We start from the raw sequence: 20,673 nt of genomic DNA on the forward strand, positions 1-20,673 counted from the left end.
AGAAAAATATCGTAGTAAACAAAATATTAATGAAATGAGTTATACTTCAATTAAGGGTAAATTTATGAAAAAAAATTTGTCAAGTGGCTGTCGCTGGCCATCAGTGGCTGTGATCGGTGGCTCGCCCACCCTTAGATGTAAATAAACTTTCGTCTTTCGTTTGTTAGTATATCCATACTTAATATTTTAAATGCGAAAGTAACTCTGTCTGTCTGTCTGTTACTCAATCACGCCTTAACTACTGAACCAATTTGCATGAAATTTGGTATAGAGATATTTTGATACCCGAAAAAGTACATAGGATAGGTTTTATCCCGGAAATCCCACGGGAACGGGAACTATGCGGGTTTTCTCTGAAAACACGGGCGAAGCCGCGGGCGGAAAGCTAGTAAGACATAAGTAAAACTAATATCAATAAATATGCTATATCCAATTATAAAGCGAAAAAGTGATAAATTATATGTAATTATATGTAAAATATATATTTGTTTATAGTAATACGTATAAGTAACACTATCAACAGTGTGGTTACTGGTTACATAAAAATAGCGTAATCTAGCAATCTAGACTAGCTGCGGTTAGATAAGGCATGCTTCATTAGGTACTGCGCAGTTCAATTGTAAAAACATTAAGGGTTTTATTTTACACTAGCTGTTCCCCGCGCTTAATCCAATTTCCCCTACATTCCTAACCAGTAAATTTATTTACAACCAAAACAAACATCAATCTACATAATTTAACGGTATCCCCTCCACCATACATCTATCTATATGTAAATAAGACTATCGCATAGAATCAATCATGTGTCAGTTTAGCATAGATCTGACATGCGATCGTGTCACAGGCAAATTGTATAATTTTGCCGTTTACAAACAAGTCCTGTTAGTTTGCAAACGCACGACATTTTGTATGCAGAGAATTTGGAATAAGAAATTTTCGTTTGGTTTGAGCACTCTGTAGTTTAAGATAGATTCATTTTGACAAGCATTTATTAGTTTGTTTGTATGTTTGTATGTAACCAATACATTTAGATTCGATTTTGATCCCCTTAAAACGGACAGATTTTATTCACATTCTCCACTTATCAAGGATCAATTAGTAGATTAAATTAATTATTTTTAGTAGTAGTAAGCTGAAGTTAGCGTCCGTTGGCCTTGTGTACGTTTTTAAAAAAGTAAATTCTCAGCGTAATACAAAATGCCGACTATTTATAAACTGACAACATGCAAATGGCGCAATTTTACAATTTGCCTGCGACACAAGCATCAAGCATTCAAGCGACATGCGCCAGCGCAGGCGCCGGATCCGGTCTGGGATGGGTAACCGATGGGTATCGATGTCGCGGCTCGCTTGTGGTCTGTTTTAATTGATAGGTTAATATGTAGATTGTTCTAGATACCTTTTTTTGTAACTGATGGTGAAAATATGTAAATTGTTCTAGAAACATTTTTGTAATTGATGCTAAAGTGACTGTAGGTATGATAGGAGAATTTAAAAGTTTTGTAAATGTAATGATAAAATATAATAGTTTTCGAGTTCACAAAAAATTGTTGAGCAACAGTTGATCAATAAAGTTGGAAACTTTTCAAAATGTTTTCGCTCCGCAGACGAGAGCTTTTCAACGTGTCATATCAACTCTGTCACAGTTGACAACTTGACAGCAACATGTTGACAACAACCCCGCTATAAAGTTGAATTAACATGATTCAACTTTGTTTCTAAACAAAAATGTTGACATGAATACGGGGCTCAAAAAAAACATACACAAGAAAACGTCTCAAAAAATAAACAATAAACTGCTCTGCACATGCAATTTATAAAGCATAATATTAAATAAATCATTTGATCTGTTGATGTGTAAGTATATTTGCATTCACGGAAATATAATTTTGTCAAACCTTGTGGTAAAATACTAACACATATTAACCTTGTTCAAAAATATTTGTTATGATAATTGTATAAATTTGGAGTGCAAATATAATGTTAATTAATATAATGATCAGTATCAAGTATTAAGATTCCATTATTAAGATGTACATTCGCATATCTATAACATTTTAACTTAGAGGAAATAAACAAGTCAATATCTATGTCTTCGTCCATTAAGGATATTGTATTTCCTTCAGTAAATCAATCTATTTTATCTATTAGAGCAATTAAAACCGTAATTTAGAAGTGTTTATAGTTTAAGTAGCAAATAAATCTGAATCTAGAGATATTGGGTGTTCCATTTAATTGAAACATTATAAGACTGCTCGCATGATACAACTTCATCTAAATTAAAACATCTATTCCGATACTCACGTACATTCAATTTTATGAAACTCCTATGAATATGTTTTCCCTACTTACTACTTAGTAGCTTAAAACCTATTATTGATCTAAAAAAGTTTTCTGATCGTACGTTTTCTGATCTATATGATTTTATAAGTGTTCTATTTGTTTTTCTATTGGTTTATTCATACCTTCTTTCCTTGTCAAGATTGTTGCCCAAAATTTTAGATCAAAAAACTGACTCTTACTTCAACTGAATCTTATTTTCATCTTTTGGGTAATACTTACAGAAATACACAGGTTAAATCATGTGGTTTAGTATGATTTTATTGTGTACCAATTTTAAAACATAATATTTATATTATGTTTATATTATTATGTACTTCTCATTGTCACCATTTTGTTGTATCTAGTACTCTTAATATGAAAGGGAAGAGTCCCAGTAACCGGTTTATTCGATTACTAATCTTAAAACATCTATAAGTATTCTATACAGCTTTCCACCCGCGGCATCGCCCGCGCAGTCAAAGAAAAACCCGCATAGTTCCGGTGCCCGTGCGATTTCCGGGATAAAACCTATCTTATGTCCTTTCTCGGGTATCAAAATATCTCTATACCAAATTTCATACAAATTGGTTCAGTAGTTAAGGCGTGATTGAGTAACAGACAGACAGAGTTACTTTCGCATTTATAATATTAGTATGGATTATATTATATTATATTATAAGTATGGATTTCTTTTTCACTGTCTCCATTATCTTATGAAGTACCTCTCAACACGTCTTCCCAATTAGTAGCTTCACCGCAACTGATTGAGATTTCTCGCATTCAGCATTATTGTGAAACTGTATCTAGGACAAGTATCTGGCAATAAAACCGATTTTCCAACTACCATGAAACATAATTTAATTTAATATTGCGGTAGGCGGTGAAGATTTACCGCGTATTATTATAGTCACGGAAACCTATTTCTCGGATATCAATTTACTGACCGCTCTCTCGATTGACAATTTTATTGTTATATAAATAAATCACTTTCTCTAGGAAGCGGGGTGTAGGGAAAGTCAAGCCAGAAAATTGTAGGTTTTGCACCGCTTTGATAACGATAAGTCTAATTTTAAAAACCTTTTTGATAAAATTCCTAATGCTACAGAATTCCTGAATTATAAACTTGGGAAATATCACATAATTAACATCTTCCCTTAATTTTTTTTCTTTTCATTGAATACTAAGCTAAGTTTTAAAACTACTGAACAGATTTTAAAATTCCTTCACCAGTAGAATATTAGCTTTTTGAGTGACTATATTTACTTTTGTTTTTATCCTGAGTCAACCTGGCCGAAGCCGGGACGAGCAGCTAGTATTTTATTTCTTCAATCATGTTCAGTTGCACAAAGATTGTTGCGTCGTACCTAAATTCCAAATGTCAACTTGATATAAATTACATAACAAACTTCTGAAACAAATTAACATTTTAATGGTAATTGCTGCCCTTAAAACAAGCAAGTGTAATAAATAAGCAATTAATTGCATTGATCGTATAAACCAATACATACGAGACGTAAAGGCAATCGTTTGCAATAATTTACGATCAGAATGTGGAGTGAAAGCCCTCAGGGTCCTGTTGAACTGATAATGTGTTAACAGCGGAAGTGGACTTGTTATTGATAGGACATCTGACCTAAAGTAAAAATTTATTTTGGTTGAATTGCTCGAGTTAATAAAAGGTTAAAATTTTTAAAAGGTATAAACCTCCAACGATAAAGACATGAATTTCCTTGCCCGTCTGAAGTAGGAATGAAATCTAAGTACCTGTTGAACTGATGATTTTTTTGCAGACCAAGTCTCATCGAATTCGATTCAGCTTCAAAATCCAATTTTCTTCGTGAATTGTGGTAGATAAATTGAAAATGTAACTTTTAGTTATTACAACATCCACAATTATTGCCCTCATTCATAAAATATTTCGCATTAAACGTCGTCAATGCAACCGCATGACGTCCAGCATTTATTATCTATCATAATACTAGATTTCCGCCCGCGGCTGCGCCCGCGTTTTTAAAGGAAAACCCGCATAGTTCCCGTTCCCGTGGGATTTCCGGGATAACTATCCTATGTGTTAATCCAAGTTACCCTCTATATATTTGCTAAATAAATTTCATTGTAATCGGTTCAGTAGTATTTGCGTGAAAGAGTAACAAACACACACATACACACATCCTCACAAACTTTCGCATTTATAATATTAGTAGGTTTAGTAGGATAGGATTATACTTATTCAGAAAATTGCTAAGATATCTTTTGATAGCTAAGATAAATTTTGCGGAGCTATACCACAAACTACCTTTTGTCTACGAGTTAGTTTGCCATATTTTTCGAGAACATTTCATAAATCTTACATTACTCTCAAAATCTTAAAAAGTCTCTCTTAACCATAGTCGCGTATCATAAACATCTTAATTCCGTCACCATATATTTTATCCAAAAGCTAAATATTTATGGACATGAAAACAATGGCTGAATATTAAAAGGCTCCTGTGGATGAGTCATCACGATTCCCGTCGCCAAGTCACAAAGATGAAGCTCTGAAGCCAAATTGGCAAGATTTATCGGTTCATTGACCTCTCCTTTGTTTCCACTATTTGCTTATGTGGGGAATGTATGTCCTTCCCTTTCTGATTTCCGTTCTGATTGTTGGGATATGAACGGCAGTTTCAGAATTTATTCCAGTTATAACATCGTGGAATACGACATTTATGGGAGGCAAAATTGGGAACGTTTTGGGAAGACATTCGATTTAATGGTCTAGCCTAAGAGAAAGGAAATAAGCTTTATCAAGCAAGCAAGAAGAGACACATTTAACGAAAGAAAGATATGACATTATCTTTATAATGAAAACGAAAGAAAGACAATGAAATACTATTAGATGAACAAATTACAGACAAACGTTTCATTACCTCAACAAAGCGAAAATATCCAATACTAGCTGCTCCGCGCGGTTTCACCCCCGTGGCTCCACTCCTGTTGGTCCTAGCGTGATGATATATAACCTATAGCCTTCCTCGATAAATGAGCTATCTAACACCGAAAGAATTTTTCAAATCGGACTAGTAGTTACCTAGATTAGCGCGTTCAAACAAACAAACAAACTCTTCTGCTTTATAATATTAGGCGTGAACTGTTTGAAATTAAAAATACGTTAATGAATAGGAAGATAATTAATTGTATATGTAGCGACGAAACGTTTTTGTTACGTAAACTTAATCACTATGGAATTAAAGGAAAAGCACAGAACCTCATAGCGTCATACCTGCATGATAGGATACAGACTGTAGTTGTTAATGGAGAACGTTCTAGCGGTGCGTCAATTAACATTGGTGTTCCACAGGGGTCAATTTTAGGTCCCTTCTTGTTCTTGGTATATATCAATGATCTTCCCTATTATTTGCAGGATAGGTGTGAAATAGTTCTGTTTGCAGATGATACCTCATTAATTTTTAATGTGGATAGGCATGACCCAAATGTTGACGAAGTGAACAGTGCTCTTTTACACATATCTGAATGGTTTAATGCCAATAATTTATTATTAAATGCCAAAAAAACCACTTGTGTTGAATTTCTACTTCCTAACGTAAAAAAGTTGAACAGAGATATTACCTTGAACGGGGAGGTATTGCATCCTACTGAGTCTACTGTATTTCTAGGGTTAACATTGGACGAGAAACTACAGTGGGGAGCCCATGTCAACACCGCTGCAGGTAAGCTCAGTTCAGCTGCATATGCAGTCCGAAAAATAAGGCAACTCACCGATGAAGATACGGCTAGACTGGTTTATTTCAGCTACTTTCATAGCATTATGTCCTATGGAATTCTACTGTGGGGCAGGGCTGCAGATATAGAAACTATATTTATCTTACAGAAAAGAGCCATTCGCTCTATATATAATTTACGTGCTCGGGATTCACTAAGAGATCATTTTAAGAATACTGGTATCCTTACTGTACCATCACAGTATATATTTAATAATATTTTGCATGTACACAAAAGCTCCGACTTACACACAAGAGTAGGAGATAGACACGATTATGGCACAAGGAACAGGAATAGAATTGAAATGCCATTTTTCCGATTAGCTAAAGTTAAAAATTCATTTATGGGTCAAGGTATACGCTTTTACAATAGAATTCCTCACAATATTAAAGAGTTTAGTAGTTCTAAATTTAAAACTTATATAAAAAATGTATTAGTTCAGAGAGCGTACTACTGTATTCAGGAATATATGGACGATAAAAACCCATGGAGGGTTGTCGCGTAAAAACCACAAGACAGTTCATTGGCATATTATGTAGTTAGATATAAGTTTCATATATTGTAATATTTACATGATTTTAAAAGAGCAACTATGGAGTTTCTTGCCGATTCTTCTCCATAGATCACTGCTTTCCGAATCGGTGGTAAATGTTAAAATAATTATGTAATGACGATTCGAAAGTGCTACTAAATAGTAGTCTAATTGAATAAATGAATGTTTGAGTTTGAGTTTGAGTTTGAAAATAGGCGTTTTATACACTAAAGTCTACGGCGTGTTTACGAAACGCCTATGCGTAGTTTTTGGAGCGAGACGAACGCGCTCTAAATTCTTTTGTTTTATTGTTATGTCCGGTCCCTTTGTTAGGTAACCAGGCGTCTGGTGGGCGTCTGAGAGATATTTTTGCAATGATTGTACCTCTGTAGTTGTTTATTTTATTACCTCTTTCAGTAATATACAGGTAAAGTCAGAATTTGACTCTGGGTCAAGACCAGTGAAAAAGATTATCTTCTCTATTGAGCAAATCTAATATATAAAAATCAATGCCACTTTTCGTTGTAATTCCATAACTCGAGAACGGCTGAACCGATTTCGATAATTCTTTTTTTATTATATTCCTTGAAGTACGAGGATGGTTCTTATGTAGAGAAAACGTTAATATGTACCACGGGCGAAGCCGGGGCGGACCGCTAGTTAATTATTATTAATGATGACTTTAAAGCGTGTAATCCTTGCGTATATTATTAGAGCTCCGTATTCCTGTGTTCGCTTAAAATCAAAAGAAATATTGAAACATTTGAATAAATTACTATAACCTTACGAAAAATGACCTTTGGAAGAACATTAGGCGCTGAAAAAGCTTCAGCTAGAAATAGAAGCATTTCTAAATCTAATAAGAGAAATTAAAAGAATAGTTCACATGTAGATAGCAATCGACAGGATAAAATGTAAGTGTGATTAATACCACGTTCTGTCCATTCATTTATCCCCATATGGGTCTGGTGACGCCATCTCTGAATCACTGACGCCAGTCGCTGGCGCATTCCTTTTTTGTTTATAGTACACTGCTTAGTTGGCTATCCAATGTTATTATTTAAGTAGAGCTTTGACAGAAAGTTATCATATTTCCCAAATGTTATAATTTATGATGCTTTCTCTTTTTGTCTTTATTTGGTATGGTTTGTCAAATTAAATTAAAAACGATAAGATTTAACTAGCTGACACGGCAAACGTTGGTCTTATTTTCAGACCCAAAATTAGGGAGACACGAGATCTTTGTATGTTATCTATACGAATATTGAACGCGCTAATCTCGGGAACTACTAGTCCGATTTGGAAAATTCTTTCGGTCTTAGATAGCCCATTTATCGTAGAAGGCTATAGGCTATATATCATTACGCTGACCAACATGAGCGGAGCCACGCGGGTGAAAACTCGAACTGCAGCTAGTATATTATAAATGGATAGTTTATATTTAAGTTATGTGAAGAGGAAAATCTTTAACTATTATCCGGGAATACCAAAATGCAACAACAATATAATACATACCACAATCTTTGCGTATATTATGTACTAACCTATATATGAACTTATAAACGAGCAGCCAATATAATATAAATTGATTGTATTTTAATGTTTCGTAATTCATTATTTTCCTGTTGTTAGGGGAAAGTTCAATGACTTGTTATATAATAATGATTGAGGCATGAATTCGCCTGAATTGATTTTCAATGCGCTCTTAAATGAACTTGCCTTTTTTCATTTAAATTAATATTTGTGTGTTATAGGCACATTAAATAACTACTATTGACAAAAAAACAGATCATGATTTTAGATGCACATATTCCCATTCCATATATCTGTTTTTTATTCATTGCTTTTATATTTCTACAGCATCATCATCATCAGCGTATACGTTTCCGCACTGCTGGGATACTTCCTATGGTATATGTATATAGGTATGGTGATATCATGATGATCATACATATCTATAAAAGAAGTGAAAATGTCAATAAGTTCTATACCATTCCGATAGGTTATAAGTCAAGTTTTGATTAGGGATTAACGGAGGGGAATTCCCTTAATTTTTTAATTGTTATATAATTGAGCTAGGACTTCTAATCGGGAAATAATTCGTTCTTAGTTTTGAACAATTATAAAATCATTAAGCTAAACTAATTAACAAGAAAATTAATTCTAATTCGTGATCTTTTAACCAAGCTGATGTCACGTACCTACGCAGAGTAATTTCGTAATCATTGACGTCATGTTCTTATCCTTAATCTGGACCCTGGTCGAGAAAATTGTGATATAAATAATTAAATATTTACGTATATATTTGAGGTTATTATATTAAACGTAAACAAAGATTAGTACTTCAGTTAATAAAGATTTGTACCCAAAGAAAGGAATTACAACTATGAAGTATTCATGTATTGTTATTATGGATATTTTATCAAACGTAGGTAAAGATAATTAGTATTTTTTTTTTATAAGCTTTATTGCACACAGCCAAAAAAAAAAAAAAAAAAGAAGAAGTACTTTCTAGTTATAATTTACTACTTACCTAATTTTAATTTACTACCTTCTAGTTTAATTTAGTAAAGTTTAATTTACTACCTTCTAGTTATAAGGATTTGTACCCTAAGAATGTAAGAAGACAAGAAATAAAGATATACCATGTAAATTTTATTTTTTCTCTGACACCAAAATTAACATGTAAAAACATCCTAATGGCGCAAAACGATTAAACATAAAACTAATGCGATTTAACAAATTATTCTCTTTTATCAAATGTTAAAAAGATAAAATATACCGTGTCTTTTAAATTTCTAATAGACAATAAACGCGGGCTTTCTATATCGGTATCTGAGCAATTTTTTACAAACGGGAGGCTCGGCTGCCAATTCTGCGACAATTTATGACTGTGACGTCATAATCTATAGTGTTTACGTTTTCGATTAAATGCCGTTGTTTTATTTAAATATTGAGGTCACTGATATTGAAAGTGTTTTAGATTGTCATCAAGTTAATTAATACATATACTAGCTTCCCACCCGCGGCTTCGCCCGCTGTATCTAAAACCTAGTAAATTACATATACATAATATAAACCTTCCTCTTCGATCACTCTATCTATTAAAAAACCGCATCAAAATCCGTTGCGTAGTTTTAAATATTTAAGCATACAAAGGGACATAGGGACAGAAAAGCGACTGTTTTATAGTAGGTAGTAGGTATGTAGAGATGTATCAAATGCTTGTGAAGAAATCGTTTATTACGTATAGATGTTGGTTTCTGTCTCTGATTCCTGAGTCGGGCTTTATAATAAGGTTGTCTATATATCAACGTAGTTCACTTTAAACTTATCCGACATTTATAATATTAGAATCAGATAGGTTTAGAATTCCATCAATAATATTAGAATTAGATTTAACACGCTTTTATTAGCCTGTATTAGTATGTAACTGACTCCTTTCGCATAAATGTTGATCCACTTTAAACAGACAGATTTTAATTCCATTTTTTACTATTGTATAATATTATGTACTATATATATAATTATGTCGTATAACGCTACCTGTAATGTGCTTTAATTTTATACTCTTGGCAGTTTTAAACTCTGGCACAACCATTAGAATTTAAATATCGAATCCTGTATTAATTCTATTTGTACTGGGTGCGGTTCTAAATTTAAATCTGAGCAAGCTCGAAATTCTATGCACGCGTGACTGGGGGCTCGTCAGCCAATCACGCCTTTAGTACACCGACGCGTTCGCGTGCGGCAGCGAATCTCTGCGAAACTACAGCGTAGCGAAATATCAGCGAAACGTTAGTACACAGCAATGTTTCGCAACTTTTTCGCATTGATATGCCATTGTCATTTTTGACGACTGCAGGTGCAGACGTAATTTCAGAATGTCATCTCAGTCAATGTCATTTTTAGCAACTGGTGACACATATACAACAATATATTTTTCTTATCGTTTGGGTGAATGCACCGTTTCAAAGATAGTAACTCAAGTATGCGAACAAATTTGGAAAATACTACAGCCAGAGTACATCCCGGTTCCTTCTACTAAAACATGATTGGAAATAATAATGGGGTTTTCCTAATTGCCTCGGGAGTATTGACGGCAAGCATATTGTTATTAAATTTCCACCTAACAGCGGCTCACTGTTCTATTGCTATAAAAAACGATTTTCTACTGTGTTATTGGCAATAGTTGATCCACATTACAAATTTACTTACATAGATGTAGGATCATAATTATGGTAAAGATTCCGATACTACAATATTTGAGAACTCATCATTTTATCAGCTTTTAAAAAGTGGACGGTATCTGAATTTGCCAGCTCCAAAACCTTTGCCAGGTTTCAAACAGACTACACCACATGTATTCATTGAAGATTTAAATTAGAAACCTTTCTAATGAGACAAGAGACGCAGCAATGAATGACAATGATAAAAAAAGATTTAATAAATCATTAAGTAGGGCACGAGTAGTAGTAAAATGTGCGTTTGGCATTTTAGCACAAAAATTTAGAATATTCTTGAGGCCCTTTGAAACAGATTTGAATAATACTATTAAAATTGTTAAAGCTGCAGTATACACATACGAAAATAAACAATTTTCGGACACTTTAGGAGCATTCGTACCAATGCATGCCAATAGACATAGGGCAGACTTAGCAGCGCTTAATGTTCGATCACAATTTGTAAATTATTTCAAAGAAAATTAAAAACATAAAATGTATGAAATATAAACAATAAATTTTTTACCATCTATCAGAGTCTTTTCTTGAAGTTTTCTCCATGCTACCTCTTTTTTGTACGTATTTTTATAATCTGCGTGTCCAATTGCGTATAATACGGGATAATCTCGAATAGAATGCAAAAATAATTCAGTATTTTCGGCATCCATGGCCAATGATATTTTATGTATAGATACGTTATTATAATACTCACAAATCACAATATAGTATATAAATAAACAAATAGTTGCCATGGCAATTGGCATTTTGGCACGTTGGTGGCGTATCTAGGTACCTCTTGTCTATATCTATACATATAATAAATCTGTAGAAGGGTCAATTCTGTACATTGAAAATATTGAAAAAATAAATAGCAGGGGGTGTTACTGGATCGATACCAAACCCAAATATGTGATTAAAAAAATTTTTGTCTGTCTGTCTGTCTGTATGTGAAGGCATCACGTGAAAACTAGCGGTTCGATTTCGATGAAACTTGGTATAATTATACCTTATTATCCTGGGCGTAAAATAGGATACTTTTTATCCTGGAAAAATACGTAGAAAAAAAATAATCTTAATTTTTCAGTTTTATCCATAGACGTTGTTCCGTAGAACCGCGAACACACGTTGCGTATTATTATAGGCCTAGCCGTATTTGGGAATTGGGTCCAATAGATATTTATAAGATGTTATTGTCAGAGGTATTCAAAATGGATAAATAAACCATCCACGCGAAGACCGAAATCCGCGCGGACGGAGTCGCGGGCGGAAGCTAGTATATATTATTTCTATATCACTTCTATATAATATCATTGTCCATGGACGCGAAAATCTGTCCTCACCGACAGAATGCGAGCGGACGCTATGCGATGCGAAACTCACGCGAAACTTCACTAGCGAAACTTATGCGTCTGTGTAATGGCCATTTCGCAGTTCCTTGCGAAACAATACTGACAAGGACGCAACTATTTCATCTATCTATGTGCTAGAGTGAGACATATCATATGCGAAAACCTTCCATACTACTGACAGATTTTTCGTTTTTTCGCTGCCGCTCGCGAATGCGTCGATGTACCAAAAAGGCGTAGTACACAGCAATGTTTTCGCAACTGTTTCGCAATGCGTCTGTGTAATGGCCATTTCGCAGTTCCTTGCGAAACTATACTGACAAGGACGCAACTATTTCATCTATCTATGTGCTAGAGTGAGACATATCATATGCGAAATCCTGCCATAGTACTGACAGATTTTTCGATGTTTCGCTGCCGCACGCGAACGCGTCGGTGTACTAAAGGCGTTAATGTGCTGTTTTATGATCGTGACGTCACAGTTTATACTTTTTAATTCTTGTGTTCTCTTTTTGGATGTAGGTAATGAAGATTATGTAAATTATTATAGATGTACTCTACGTTGACTCTGGCGCTTAAGGATAGCTTTTTTATTCGTTTTTTTTTTTTCTGCAGCCAAGAAGTCAGCCAGCTGTGTGATCTACTTTTTTATTTATTATATTATTTAACTATGGAGAGAGAGAGCGTTATTTTAAAAGTTTAATACTCAATGCTGCCAGAAGTCAAATTATAATAAAAATTCTAATAGAATAAAAATCCATTTGTATTCAAACTTATCTTTCTAATTAAAAGTTTCTTGAAGCCATTGAGATAAACTTCAACAAAAATTGGATTTCCAAAGTATTGATATTATTCGTTATCCAGGCTTGTTTATAAGTGCTATACGCTCGATTACGTACCTATAAGTAATTTACTAGATATACCGCGCGGTTTCACATGCAGACGAACCCACGAACAAAATCAAGTATATGTAGGTACCTATTTCTATAGCTCATGTGTTATTCTAATGTACTTATAAAGTTATAACCTAGATATCACTATAAAGTTTCAATTCGTCAAGTAAGTAGTTTTTTTTTTTTTTTTTTGAAATATTTATATCCTCACAAACTTACTCTATAAAATTTTATTAGGACAAAATTTATCAACGAATTTGATTATCTTAACTTTGATGTTATTTTTGACGACCATTTTTTATGAGTTCTATAATATAAGCTAGATTATAATTTACATTTGGGTCAACATAATACACCTGTCTCTACTCATATTAACTTCATTGTATCGTATGTTATTTATAACGTATTTAACCTTAATCACTGTATATTATGTTTATAGAGATGACGTACCTATATTATACTTGCTTTCCACCCGCGGCTTCGCCCGCGCAGTCAAAGAAAAACCCGCATAGTTCCCGTTCCCGTGGGATTTCCGGGATAAAACCTATCCTATTTCCCGGGGTAAAAGGTAGCATATGTCCTTTCTCGGGTATCAAAATATCTCTATACCAAATTTCATGCAAATTGGTTAAGTAGTTAAGGCGTGATTGAGTAACAGACAGACAGACAGACAGAGTTACTTTCGCATTTATAATATTAGTATGGATTATAGGTACTTATAGACACATCATAGTCAGAAAAAAAACACTTGTACATTGTACTTACACGTGTGCTTGGGGAAAAACGGCTAAACAGGTTGGTATGGATGAAATTTGTCTACATACTAGGTACATTTATGTAGACGGATCGTATAATCCTTTGCGACAAGAATTTGCATAACGTAAATGTAAGTAGATATATTTCTAAATAGTTCAATTAGGTAAACAAATCTAAGGCTACATTGTTTTCCTCTAAGCACTTACATTTTAAAAACGACCCGTAAAAATAAAATAATTTTTACACAAATTCAATTTAAACTTTCATTACATAAAACCAGTTTTTCATGAACCAAGCATAAATGTAATAAATCTCATAAAACATCCCCATTGAAGTTGAACTGATTTAACGATATCGGCAAATTGCTAGAAAATTGATGTACCATGGAAAATGCGACCCAATTTTCTGGGTGATTGGGTTCGTATTACGGTTACATTGGAATGTGTGGTGCGCGAGATAAACGGTTGTGTGTGTGTGTGCTATTGTATTCGAAATGTGTATGTGTGTGAACTCTTTCAATGGCCGATCTAGTTTGAAGTGTTCAGGGTTTTACGTGAAAGTATGTACATATATGGAATTATGGAGTACCTATAAGGCATCATTGTTGAATTGTTGATAGTTTTGTTTAAAACTAAGTATTATAAAAACTGTGCTTTCGGGTTTTATCGCAGTATTAGAATTTTTGCAAACCGACAAAATATACAGGGTGTCCCACTGTTTGTATACTAAGCTCAAAGGAGGTTATAGTTTTGCATGCGCTGAGTACGTAAAAAATACTTATAAAATTCCAGACACAGTTTTTTTTTTCAAATAGATGAATTCTTAAAACTCTATGTGTGTATCCATAACAAGCAACCCGCCCAGCTTTGCTAGCAGCACGTGACATATCGTTTAAGATTATGTTTTCATAGACAAAATGCTCACATTGGCGAAGCGATATATGCCGGCTGCGCGAAGCTAGAGAAGAGAATATGGATTTTCAGGAAAAATTTAGCAAAAATTTTTTAATGTTAGGTATTTTTTTGTTTGAGTATTATTTTCTTGATCAGTGTATGCAAAACTACAAGCCCCTTCGCGCTTAGTATGCCAATAGTGGGACACCCTGTATAATGAAAGTAAAATTATAAACTGAATTATATTCCCGTTCTTATTAATTTTGCCCAAAGCACACCATTTGATTTGAAAAATTATATCATAAAAATTAAAAATCATACAAGAATTCGCATTAATATTAATGAAATGAGTTATAAACTACATTAGGTAGTGTATCTATATGTCCAGTCATGTCAGCTTTTCCAATGCAATTACGTGCGGTTTTCTTCGAGCGTGTGAAAGTTAAACACCATATTAAGTGTCGACAATCGACATAACAGCTAGGAATAAACACGTCATGTTCTGTAAATGGATGAATTGGCGGGAAAATATTTTAGTAAATTCAGAGCTTTATTACAAAGATTGACAATAGTTCTATCATCTATCTTATCAACCCTTGTAGAAGCGAACGACACTTATGCATATACCTACTTAATCACTATTTCTAAGACTAATTTGGTAGCGTTTTAAAGAAATTTACCTGCAAACTTAAAATAGCATTTGTGAACAAACAAATAAAATATTATTACGTTGTATCAATGAAAATACAGATTAAATGAGGGCATCTATGAGATAAGCCAAACAGAACATATCCAGAAGTTGTAAAACCGGCCAACAGTATGTTTTCACAAATTGTAATCTAATATGTATATCTAATCTATCAGATAAATACCGAACACACCCCTCTGGTAATAGTCAAGTTTACGTAAAACTTCTACTACCTAACTAACAATATAATCCTACACTGGTTTCCGCAACAGGTAACAACATAGAATTCCCAAATGCTTTTTGTTCATTGGAAAAAAGTGTCATTATACTTATACTTTATTGTTGTTCTCCAAGGACTCTATAATACAAAGAACAAGTAATATAAACATGGGCAATTACTTTTTGTGTATTCTATTTCCGTAAATAAATGGATAAGAAGTTAATAAAAAGTATCTAGATTTTTTAATACTTTCAAAAATATCTCAATTGTCTGGGTATAACTGAAGGGATTGTTATGGTTCATGCTATAATGTAACTAGACGATTGGATCAAGCTTTTTTACCCGACTGCGTCAAAAGAAAAATTCGTACTACCTATATCCAAACATAAAGAAAAATTGAACAAAATATTTGTAAAGCCTCAGCAAGAGACGTAGATAAGCTAAAAACTATTATAAATGTGACTAACTAACTACATACCTACTAACGAAGAATTTATTTTTCCGACATGGCGTTTTCATTTAGGTATGTACCTTTTCTTCTATTGTGTAAAAAATAAATCAGTAATTTCATGATTGATATAAGTAAAAAGTAAAATTTACTTCAAAAAATATCGGTTTTAAACCTGAACGAATTCTACATATTACATCAAGCAATTTACAACGATTGTAATCACAAGCAAATCGCAAAGTCATTTATTATGTATTTACCATAAAACGTTCCCACGTTGCAATGATATATTGAACGGTTCGCTACAACTTTACTGTAAAAGGGAGTGCCGGAAGGCTGTAGACTGCAATCCCATACACTTCCCAGTTTTCCTTTTTAGTGGGTAAAGCAGCTAATTGATGATGCTTTTTGCAAGGATATCCGATGGTACTCGAACTCAAACATTTTTTTATTCAATTAGACTAATTATTGTTTTACCGATTCTGACGATTTGTTTTACCCTCATTATGTATGTAGAAGAAACATTACATGTACATACATAGTGTTCGTATGATCCGGTGGTCTTGATTCGAGCTTTTTATTCTAACGACTGATATGTACGACTTTATGTATGGAGACAAAATATAGATACAAATCTGCATATCTGTCTCTTTTAAATTACTTTCAAGCATCAATTTAGAAGATACGGACACCATTAGGGTAGTTTAGGTATGGTTTATAAAAACGACACTCTGGGACTGCCGCGGTAAAGCTATTGCATGCTATGCCTTCAAGCCACACCTCCGCCCGTCGGAGTGGGGAGCGTGAGGTTTTTTCGTTACGGAATTTCTCGATTCGGTCCCTGCGCTCAAGGCCCGCGAAAGAAGCTATGCAATAGCTTAAAATAGATAAACTATAATATAATGATCAATCATCGATAGGTATACTAATAGGAAAGGCGATCAAAATAACAGCTCATTCCGCCCCTGCTTTATTAGCAGTCTGTACACTGATGCGTTAACAGAGATAAAACCTAAAAGTATATTATAAGATTGTTTTGTAGTTAAGTAACTTTTGAGTTTGAGTGTTGTAAAAGGTAGAACATTCGATTCCTTCTAAAGCGAATTTAGACTATAAACTGATCAAAACAAACAATTAATAAACTGTTATATGTGAATACGATGCCAATGAACTATGAAATCGACGTAATTATTCAATTATAACGCAACTGTATGTATAATTAATTTGGTCGTGTTACACGTGGATTTGAGGAATGTGAATCCTTCCTTACAGTTTTAGATATATCGTATTTTATCAGTCTGTTGGAAATCTATTCTTTATGCTATTACTAAAAAATAACTGGTGAAAATGTGGCCTCTTTTGCCTTCATAGTAGAAGTTTTAAATGTATGCCAAAAACAAATACACAGATAGATGGAAAAAAGTAATTGTTATTTTATTGTTGCACATTTTCTTTCAGATATTTTGTTGCAATTGTTGTTTTACAGCAAACATTTCAATACTATTTGTATGGATCAAGCAAAAAAAAGCGGAAACTTACCGTTAGAGCTTAATCTTTCCTTTAATATTCCGTTCGAAAATCTCGACTTGCAAATTGAAAACTACTCTCATTATTTCGTTTTCGTAGTCATAAAAACTACACAATACTTTTGTCCTATTCTCTTATATTGTGATAAAAACTATGTATATTTATGTATAAATCTTAATTCCAGGTGGTAGCTCGCCGTTCCGACTTGAAATTAATCGTGACGTCAGCGACAATGGACTCCAGTAAGTTCGCTACATTCTTCGGGAACGTGCCGACGTTCGAGATTCCCGGACGCACGTTCCCCGTGGAAACGTTCTTTGCAAAGAATGTTTGTGAAGATTACGTCGATGGTGCTGTTAAACAGGTAACAGATGACAAATAATTAACTTTTATTGACAACGAGCTGTTGCCCGCAGCTTCGCCTGCGTGGAAAAGATAGATAAACATGATACAAATTTTCATCCCCTATTTTATCCCCTTGGGGGTAGAATTGATCAAAATCCTTTCTTAGGGGATGCCTCCGTCCTAACATCTACTACATGCCAAATTGCAGCCCAATCCGTCCAGTGGTTTGGGCTGTGCATTCATAGATCACTATATCAGTCACCTTTGAGTTTTATATATATAGATTTATCTAAGAGGAAGTATTTGAGTAAAGTATTTATATACCTAAAAAGACCAAGAAATCTAATTCAAAATTGAGGGGACATTTTAAGTTCCATTGTATTTTTTTTTTTTTTTTTTTTGTGTTTATAGAGTTCCGCCAACCATTGGCAGGTATTGAAATTAATTTTCTTTTTTAATTTTTGTACTTAATTATTTTTTCCCGTACATATTTACAATCTATACTAATATTATAAAAGCGACTTGTAACATTTACTTTATCCCCGTATAACTAAACCGCAATCTAACTTGAACACTACTAGATAGCATCCGTTCTAATAGTATCTATAAATAGACGCAATTATATATACGTTATCCTGTATGCGATTATATAGCCTATTGCAAAGGCAATAGATATTATATTTGTATATAACATTGTATGCATTTTCATTGCGATTTCATGCGATGTCAATGAACTGCAAACGTGACCGATTTACGGCGGTTTGGTTTTTGTTTAAGTTATATTGTATTTTAAGATTTAACTGTATGTGAAAGATTGTCTAGGAAGTAATCTTCAATTTTTAATATCAAATCCTATAGATATGTATGCCACAAGAGGAAACAAATTTTATATGTAAACGAGAAAATTTCTGAACTTACGTGAACATAATATTGTTTCATTTAGAGACAAACAGATAGACACTAGATAAATATTATATAAGCAATATTAATCACACTATTTGTCTAGCCTGTGTATCGAATATATACATAGGTCTTTATTTTCTCAAAAAAATCATCACGTTTCTGGAATATTCGAACTTCAGAGCTGTAAACTAATGTTATTCGTAGTAAAATGGACCTTTCCCCAAAAGATAAATTGACTTCAAAACACACAATTAACGCCAAGAAAAATGCATTAGCAATAACAGGAATTTTCTATTAAATTCACCAATTTGTCCTTTAGAAAACTCGGCCATTGACACGCAGGCTATTGCTTCGTCATCAAACCATTTTAGATAATAAACATCAGCCAGAAATTGGCTATCGACCGGTGTGATAATTGAATTGACCTTGTCGTCTGTATTAAATGTACTCCGTATCCAATAACCACGAATTAATGAACACGGCTTTATGAACTAAACATGTCAGAGGTAAATTAATACGTGTGTACTGGAGACCTTATGAATTTAAATTTTAAACTGATACCTATAATATCAAGATAGATAAATAAATAAAATAAATAAATAAATATTATAGGACATTAATATTACACAAATTGACTTCTGCCTTCAAAATACTCTCAAATTGCTTAAAAAATAAATAGGGATATTGTAAGTGTAACATGTTAATGTCTAGTGGCATTGTAGTTTCGAAAATAGATAAGCACTTTCTGTTGCAGTTTATTTTAATTGATAGTCTAGTATGTTAAGATATTTCAGAGCTATAAGAAATAATGGAAATCATTAGGATAAAGGATCAGATTTGTGCCATGCTTCTTGAGGTATACTATAATAAAATGTTGTACCTATACACTATTGGCTATGTGCGAAGTGGGTGGTGGGGAACGGCAAATCGACCGTAGCTCACGACGTGGCAGAAATGTGAATTAATTCTGGGCTGTCATGTGTCAAATTGCTTTATTTTCATAACTTCCTTTATAATTTTAAGTAAAAACATAAAAATTAACGATATGGGTCCATAGTACATGCTGTGTCGTAAATTGTAAAAACAATGGGAAAAACAGTTCTTGCAAGTTTAATTCGTTTCCAACATCAAAGTGGACATTACAGCAAAGATAATAAATTATATATATTAATTAAGTAAGGTATTCGAGAAGTTAATATTAAACCAATTGAGTAGTCATTTTGCATCTAATAATTTACTGCACACCAAACAGTTTGGTTTCACAAAGGGGCGCTCAACCACAGATGCTGGAGTTGCACTTCTAACACATATTTATAAAGCATGGGAAAACTCAAAAAATGCTCTGGGGATATTTTGTGACCTCTCCAAGGCATTTGACTGCGTTGAACATTGTACTTTGTTACGTAAACTTAATCACTATGGAATTACAGGAAAAGCCCAGAACCTCATAGCGTCATACCTGCATGATAGGATACAGACTGTAGTTGTTAATGGAGAACGTTCTAGCGGTGCGTCAATTAACATTGGTGTTCCACAGGGGTCCATTTTAGGTCCCTTCTTGTTCTTGGTATATATCAATGATCTTCCCTATTATTTGCAGGATAGGTGTGAAATAGTTCTGTTTGCAGATGATACCTCATTAATTTTTAATGTGGATAGGCATGACCCAAATGTTGACGAAGTGAACAGTGCTCTTTCACACATATCTGAATGGTTTACTGCCAATAATTTATTATTAAATGCCAAAAAAACCACTTGTGTTGAATTTTTACTTCCTAATGTAAAAAAGTTGAACAGAGATATTACCTTGAACGG

General features: G+C 33.5%; 1 protein-coding gene across 3 annotated transcripts in view; it reads left to right on the plus strand.

The window, feature by feature from the left end:
• Window positions 1-20,673, plus strand: part of LOC123694126 (pre-mRNA-splicing factor ATP-dependent RNA helicase PRP16) — an 84,655-nt gene that overhangs the window by 50,857 nt on the left and 13,125 nt on the right. For all 3 annotated transcript variants that reach the window (XM_045639437.1, XM_045639438.1, XM_045639439.1), the window contains one exon: window positions 17,795-17,974. In XM_045639437.1, coding sequence (XP_045495393.1) covers window positions 17,795-17,974 — 180 coding nt within the window. The remainder of the gene's footprint in view (window positions 1-17,794; window positions 17,975-20,673) is intronic.

Source organism: Colias croceus, chromosome 9 (genome assembly GCF_905220415.1).
Source record: "Colias croceus chromosome 9, ilColCroc2.1".
NCBI lineage: Eukaryota > Metazoa > Arthropoda > Insecta > Lepidoptera > Pieridae > Colias > Colias croceus.